The sequence below is a fragment of the Sinocyclocheilus rhinocerous genome, unplaced genomic scaffold (assembly GCF_001515625.1).
Source record: "Sinocyclocheilus rhinocerous isolate Xijiao unplaced genomic scaffold, SAMN03320098_v1.1 scaffold2996, whole genome shotgun sequence".
Classification (NCBI taxonomy): domain Eukaryota; kingdom Metazoa; phylum Chordata; class Actinopteri; order Cypriniformes; family Cyprinidae; genus Sinocyclocheilus; species Sinocyclocheilus rhinocerous.
The window spans coordinates 47,490-55,698 of NW_015632725.1; the positions used below are offsets into that span (position 1 = coordinate 47,490).

An 8,209-nucleotide genomic window follows, 5' to 3' on the forward strand; every position below is an offset into this window, starting at 1 on the left:
AGCTGCGCATCACAGAAATAAATTACAGTTTAACAGATATTCAAATAGAAAACTGCTATTTTAAATAGTAAATTTAAAATATCAATATTTCTGCTTTTGCTGTATTTTGGATCAAATAAATGCAGGCTTGGTGAGCAGAAAATAATTCTTTAAAATCATAAAAAATCTTACTGTTCAAAAACTTTTGACTGGGAATGTATATATATATATATATATATCGAAGTGGTGGTGGGCTACCTGGAACAAAAAATGCCAGGGCCGATTTTTTTGTCTCAGTCCAGCCCTGCTTGTCAAGAATATTCTTTTTTCCTCATTCCACTCTATAGATATTGACAGCTGATTAACAGGTAACAGGTAAGCAGTAAGGGTGCTTTCACACTAGCACTTTTGGTGTGCACCCGGGTTCGATTGACATCAGAGTTCGGTTCGTTTGGATGATGTGAATGCGGTCTTCCGAACTCGAGTGCGCATCCGCGAACCGTGCCTGAGTCCTCTTAAGGGTACTTAAGGGTCTGTTCACAGTTGTCATGTTAGGTTAGATTAAAACACATTCTGGTGCGATTGCTCTGTTAAAGCGGTTCGTTTGAGTAAGTGTGAACGCTGCCATCCGAACCCTGGTGCGCACCAAACAAGCGGACCGAGACCAATAAAAAGATGGGTCTCGGTCCACTTCCAAACAAACTCTGGTGCGGTTCGATTGAAATATGAACGCAACACGGACCAAATACTTCTAAATGAACCAAAAACAGGAAGTAATGACAAGATGCGACGCTATGTGACATGAATTGACGACGCGGTGTAAACAAAACAAAATGAGCAGAGGGCAAACGTGGAGCAACAATGAGGTAAAGTGACTTTTATGAGCTCCTTGTGCGTTTGCAGGTGGTGAAACCAACGCATGTACACGCAAGAATGAGCGCGCTTAGTCCAGCAGATGGCATTAGGTGTGTTTGCCTTAAAATCGATCGGTTAATGGGTGCTTTGATATCATACACCCACAGCGCCGCTTTAAGTCTAATGCACCTTTTGTTTGGGGTGTTAGGTGAATTTCGTCACGATATATACGTCGTTCAAGCCGACCAATCAGGTTGTGAACGTATCACTATGCCTTTAGGTTCGCTGTCTTTAGGTTCGCTGTCAAAAATGCCAATGTGAACGCTAAGCGGACCAGGACCAAATGTATCATTTTCCTTTTTGGTCTGGACCAAATTAACCAAACAAACCAAACTACAAATGTGAACACACCCTAAAAAGGGTGGTCTGGGGTATGGTTCATGTGAACTCCGGTACGGTTCGCTGCTGATGTGAACGCAATCGTACCAAATCGCGGAAGTGAACCGCTATTAATGACGTATTATTTGATAAAAATGTGTGTTTGTATGTGTGTTTCACTCACTTTCCTGCAGAGCGTGGCTGACGCGTTTCCAACAGAGAGCTGTATGTCTCATTTCTGTTCGCCTTCAGCAGTTTTAGAGCATTTGCAGTACATTCGTAAGGCAGACGTAAGTGCCGTTATGTACTGAAGCTTTGGAAACAAAACCAACGGTTCAAAAACATAAATATAAAATTGAAGAGAGCAATGCTATGCATTTTGCCGTTTTCTCCTGCGCTGTCGTTACTAAGCAACGGGGTAAACAGCTGCTGGCTTGATGACGCAAACGAACCGCGGTTCAGACCCAAATAATATAATGTGAACACAGTCCAGCAGGGGGAGGGGGGAGCAATTGAACTCTGGTTCGGACCAAGCAATAGAACCAAGTGTGAAAGCACCCTAAGATTCATCTGCTGTGTCATGTGCAAGGCAGCACCATCTGCTGACTAACACAATTGTGTGTGTTCATTTTTGTCTTGCAGCACTTTTTAGCTTTTTAGGCCACACATAGATAATGGCAGAAATGATCGGAGGTTTGAATGTGGTGTTACTGGGAAGAACAGGAATTGGGAAAAGTGCTTCAGGAAACACAATACTGGGAAAAGAAGCTTTCAAATCAATGAAAAGCTCTACTTCAGTCACACGAGACGTAGCTGTGGAATCTGGGAGGGTCTGTGGACGATGGGTCACTGTTTATGACACACCAGGATTATTTAACACAGAGCTGAGTGATCATGAGATTCAGCATAAACTTATAAAGACCCTCCAGAGATGTGAATCGGGTCCCTGTGTGTTTCTGCTGGTCATCAAAGCTGACAGATTCACTGGAAAAGAGAGGAAAACTGTGGAGAAGATTGAGGAGCTGCTGGGAGAAGAGCGCCTGAAGAATACCTGGATTCTCTTCACCAGAGGAGACGAACTGGAGGAAGAAAACATGACTATAGAAGAATATATTAATCTGTCTGTGCCACTGAAGAAAGTCGTTCAGAAATATCATCAGAGATACCACGTGTTCAACAACAAGACGAAAGGACCAAGTGAGCAAGCTAGACTGCTACTGGTAAAAATGATCCAGAGCTTAAAAGGTGGGTGTTATTAAAATCATATAATAAAATGTTCCAGAAACTTTTTAGTTGAATAGTGGATTACATTTATTATGATCTGTATGAGGCTGTTGAATGACTCTTGAGTTTCATATATAACTAGACAACTACACAAGCCAAAGTTGCAGTTAAATTAAGTCCGTTGAACATCACGTGTTGGCATATAATGAGTGAATTATTAATATAAGTTTATTCACTTTTTTTCCCCCTGGTTTTGTCCTGAACCAGACACTTCTGTTCTTTGTTGAGGCGTGGTTTGTAGTTTTTAAGTAAAGTCCCACAGGAGGCAATTTTGTAGCAATAAAATCACTTATTTTATTGGTTACAATTCAAAGCAGGTAATGCAAAATCAAAGTTAAAATCAGCTAAACTTAAAGCTCTAAGCATAAGCTCTAATAACAGCATTGAAGAAGCTGTTAAAGGGGTAGTTCACCCAAAAAATAGCCCATAAATTACTCACCCTCAAGTCATCCTAGGTGTGGGGGGTGGGGGTGAATAAATGCCTCCTGTAGCGAATCGATGCGTTTTTGTAAGAAAAATAACCATATTTAAAACGTAATAATCACTTTAATGTAGCTTGCGCTCACTGTTGTTCATTTCACAACAAGTCAAGCATTATTACATTCAAGCATGTATGGTATTAATAAAGCCAAGCAAAGTATCATAACATTGAAACAGGTAAACAGCAATATAATTTCCAATATCCAAAACACCATTAACCCAGTGATGGGCAAACTCAGCACTTCCAGGCCACTTTCCTGGAGAGTTTTGCTCCAACCCTGATAAAACTCACCTGCCTGTAGCCTTCTACATTTACATTTAGTCATTTTGCAGACGCTTTTATCCAAAGCGACTTACAATTGGGGAATACATAAAGCGATTCTTCTTGAAGAGGCAAACAGACAGGAAGTGCTCGAAGAACATCGGATAACCAGGGGTTAGAAGGGGCAGCCCGTGCTGGCCTGGAGGAGAGAGGACAAATATCATCTAGACAAGAGGTTAACGTAGAGCATAAAGTGTCAGTTGCTGCATTCACATCCAGAGATGAGAGATGGGTAGGTGAGGGAAGAGAGGAGGATACAACGGAGGAAAGATGGGAGGGTGAAAGGGAGCGCAGGTTTCGTCTAAAAGTAACAGGTATAGGGGTTGGTGGTGCACAGGTAGCATAAAAGACGATATCTCCGTTTGCATTGAACTTTCAGCTTCGTAACTTTGCAGATATTGTTTATGCTCAAACAGCAACATTACACACTAACTAACATTAAAAAAGTGAAATCGCAATCAACCACCCCTTTAAGTCAGTTGCCCATTTATCATTTACAGCAAAGCAAACCTGTTGTGCCAAATGTCGAAAACTACCCAAAATGCATGTCAAGTTCTATTTTTGTGCAAAAACAATGAAACAAATAAAACACAATACAAATATAAAACATCACATAAGTAAAACAATTAAATGTTTAAACAATTACAGAAATTATATTAATTGTAGGATTTTAAAGAGTATTCTTGTTTAAAATTATGTAATACTTTTGTAATACATAATAAATTATGTCAAAGTTGGCACCAGAAGTCACAAAGAACAGAATGAAATATTATAATTAAGTAAATGACTCAACTGTGTTAAAACAATTGAAAAACATAATCTCATTCATCATAAATACAACAGAATCAACTGATTAATTCCGTGAGGCACTTCCATTAGATTAAATATGTATTTGTAAATGTGTACATATGTAAATTAGTTTATTCGTAAATGTTGTTTTAGATGCTGTTAAATCAATATTATACATTTTATTGTCATTTGATTGTCATGTAAATGTACATGATAGAACAACACTTTTATTTAAAATACATACCAATACTAATGGAAACATGTTGGACAGTCACTTTGTGTTCATAACTTAACAAACTGTCAGATATGTTACTGAACTAACAGAGTGCATCAAGGTCAAATCATCAGACGAGGATGTTGATGATTCAAATGAATTTGTGAAGTTCTTCCCTAGTTTCATCTGGGCTGTGAGGGACTTCACCCTGGAGCGAAAGATTGATGGCAAAGATGCAACAGAGAATGATTACCTAGAGTTTGCTTTGAAGCTGAAACATGGTAATTTAAATATAGTACAAAAGATTATTTTAAGAGCCCTTACAATCACTATCACAATGAGCTCTTGTAATGAGTTTTTCCAAACTTAATGATTTGCCAACAGATCTTACTTACACTTATACCACTTATTCTGGTTCTGTTTAAGATCCTAGCTGCTAAGTTTTGGGTGTACTGCAATTTGTTTAAAGTGACTTCTCTAAAAAAGATAAAGGTATCAGTTTCAAATCAGTTTTTCTGCTACTGAAAAGGATAGCATAGGATCCAAGTTTGCAATATGTCTAAAGTTTAAAAAAGGAAATATTAACTGTATATTGCACATGGGGGTTAAATGTCAAAGAAGAATCCAAGATCACTCCAAGATTCAGATTCAGATTTATTCAGCACAGAGCCATCAATAGTTAGGGGTATTGAGCCAGTGTTATGGAGCTGGTGAGGGAAGCTGAGAAGCATAACTTCAGTCTTAGATTTAAAAAAAAAGACTGAAGTAAGACTGTATTTCTGTTTTTTGTCAGAAATACATTTTGAAATAAAATGAACCAGCCTGACTTACAAGTCAGTTCTACCTACCAGTGGTGGAGGCTACCATGTAAGGTGCCATAACCCAACCATGAGGAGTAAGTGATATTCAGTGTCTTGCCCAAGGACACTTCATCAACTGGTAAGGTGAAACTGGGATTCAAGCTGTGAAAACTCACAGTCAACATATCTACTCCCTGAGCCAGGGTTGTTCATCCACAGCAGATTGTGTTCTCCCTGTTCCAACTCTATATCAGCGGTTCTCAATTCCAGTCCTCGCGACTCAACACTCTGAACATTTTGTATGTGTCTCTTACACTTCAGACATTTGTTCTATTCGACTATAAGTGCCCTGCGAAGTGGACATTACAGGATATTCCGCTATGATTCTAGTTCAAAGGGATGCTTATATGTTCCATTCAAAGTGCATTAAAGTGTGTGAGATCTGAATTTAAATTGTATTTATTTACAGAGGTATATTATGTCATAATGAGCCAAAAAGAATGCACGTCACACCTCTGTTTATCAATTTGCACTGGCTACCAATAGCTGCTCGCATAAAATTCAAGGCATTAATGTTTGCCTACAAAACCACCACTGGCTCTGCACCCCTTTACCTAAATTCATTACTTCAGAGGAAGCTTGCGTTCTGTAAGTGAACGACGCATTATTGTTCATCCCAAAGAGGCACAAAATCACTTTCACTGACTTTTACATTAACTGTTCCCTCCTGGTGGAATAACCTGCCCAACTCAATCCCAGCAGCTGAGTCCTTAGCCATCTTCAAGAAACGACTAAAAACACATCTCTTCCATCTTTATTTGACCCTCTAACTCTAGCACTCTCTATTCTAATTCTATTCTTAAAAAAAAAACTAACTCCAGCTTTCTAATCTTTTTGTATTCTATCTGTTTTCTTTTTATTTATTATACAATTAGCAAAAGCGAAAAGACCTCTAACACTAGCTTGCTCTATTCTTTTTCTATTTTGTCTGTTTTCTTTTTATTTATTATATTATTTAAAAAACCATTGCTACATGTACTGCGTTAAGCTAACTGAGACTTGTTATAGCACTTGTATATCATTGCTCTTTTGTTGATTTTGATTGCTTCCATTGTCCTCATTTGTAAGTCGCTTTGGATAAAAGCATCTGCTAAATGACTAAATGTAAATGTAATTACTGACTTATTTACGGTGGTGGAGAGTTTATTTTTGGACACGCGCCGGCAGGTTTTTATGGGGATAGGATGGATGTGTTTTATTTGATTATTTGGCTGAGTATTATGAGCGGAGTGATGTGTCACCAGCCTGACAAAACAAACAGACTTTGGTATTCCCGGGAGTTCTTACTCTGGTTTAGATGGACGTATCGTGACTTGGACGAGCAGGTAGGCGACAGCTTGGACTATCCTGGCTCGATCCGATTCGGATATAAAGCTTCGGAGTCAGGTAAACGGCCTTGTCGAGGAGAGGCCTCCGAAGAAGCCACGGATTAGGAAACGGGGAAAGAAAGGAGGAGTTCAAGTGTGAGTTAAAAACTTACTTAAAAAAACTGCATCCCAATTCCAACTAGACCTCCGTTATTGATCGATAAAGGGGGCAATGAAAGCTGTAACAGGCCCTCCCAACTGGCTTCTCAGACCACAATGTAGTACATCTCCTTCCAGCTTATAAATCTGTGTTACAGCGGGAGAAGACGCTGGAAAGGAAGGTGCAGGTGTGGTCAGAGGACAGCTCACTGGCCTTACAGGGCTGTTTTGACTGTACAGATTGGTCTGTTTTTCAAGATGCATCAGAAAGTATCGATGAACTTACAGAAGTGGTGTGTGACTATGTGTCTTTTTGTACAGATAATGATCATTCCTAACAAAACTGTTATGGATTTCCCAAACAACAAACCATGGCTGTCTAGTCACACAAAAGACCTTCTGCATAGTAAACAGCCTTTAAAGAGGGTGATATGAATACAGTTAAGGAGTTAAAAAAAGGCTGTGAGAGTTCAAATAAATAAGGATAAAATTAGATATAAGAATAAAATTGAGAAACGGATAAGTGGCAATAACTTAAGATCAGCCTGGCAAGGTATGAAGGCAATGGCAGGGTGTAAAGAAGATAGAGGGGATAGAGATTTTAAATTGCATGGATTCAGTTCTGCGAAACAGTTTACTGAGGAACTTAAAATCATTATCATCAAACCTTAAATAAAATGTGTTAAGTCAGACATTGACGTTTTAAAACAAGAATCGGCATGCAGTCAATCTTTTAATATTAGTTTGACACAGGTTAAAGGTCTTTTCCAGAGAGTTAATACTAAAAAAAGTCTTGGTCCTGACAATATCAGAGGTAGAGTGTTACCTAATGGCGCTTTTCCACTGCATGGTACGGCACGGTACGGCTCGGTACGGTTCACTTTTGGGGGGTTTTCCACTGGGTACAGTACCTGGTACTTTTTTTAGTACCACCTCGGTTGAGGTTCCAAGCGAACCGTACCGTTACCAAAACGTGACGTGTAAACTCTGCTGATCACTGATTGGCCGGAGAGAATCGTCACTACCTGCGTCACTGAACTTGCAACACAAACACAAAAGAACCGCTAGATTTAAATCAGCACAGCCAACGAAGGATCGAACGCAACTGTTTTGAACAAGCGCACCTTTTTTAACAACCAAAAAGTGGCTGTTTAATTGTCTGTTGAGGAAGTACAGATGCTCCTCTCATTGATAGCAGAGGAGTGGATCCAGCGAGAGCTTGATGGGGCGACGCGGAATGAAATAGATCAGTGGTTCTGAACCTTTTTTTCCACTGGGCCGCACTATGGTGCAAGTGCAAGTCTCACGGGCCACACGCATATCATTTACATATTCTGTCACCAATACAAACCAACCAGATATATAATAGCCTATTATAGCCTAAATATTATGATATCTAATCGAATACATTCATTGAAATAAATAAATAAATAATTATACTCACCATTAATAAAACACCTGATGCTGTCGGGAGCTGACCAATTTTGTGAAATTCAGCTCGAAAGGAGTAACAACACAATGAAGTTGCGATTGACGCGCAACTTTGCAGAAAATGTGCATTCACAAATGTAGCCTATGTTGA

The 8,209-nt window shown here is 39.3% G+C and overlaps 1 protein-coding gene across 1 annotated transcript in view; it reads left to right on the forward strand.

Annotated features, from left to right (window-relative positions):
- Window positions 1-8,209, forward strand: part of LOC107742915 (GTPase IMAP family member 7-like) — a 34,448-nt gene that overhangs the window by 23,251 nt on the left and 2,988 nt on the right. Inside the window, exons 2-3 of the mRNA XM_016555998.1 lie at window positions 1,855-2,461; window positions 4,392-4,582. Of these exons, the coding sequence (XP_016411484.1) occupies window positions 1,887-2,461; window positions 4,392-4,582 (766 nt within the window). The 5' untranslated portion in view covers window positions 1,855-1,886. The remainder of the gene's footprint in view (window positions 1-1,854; window positions 2,462-4,391; window positions 4,583-8,209) is intronic.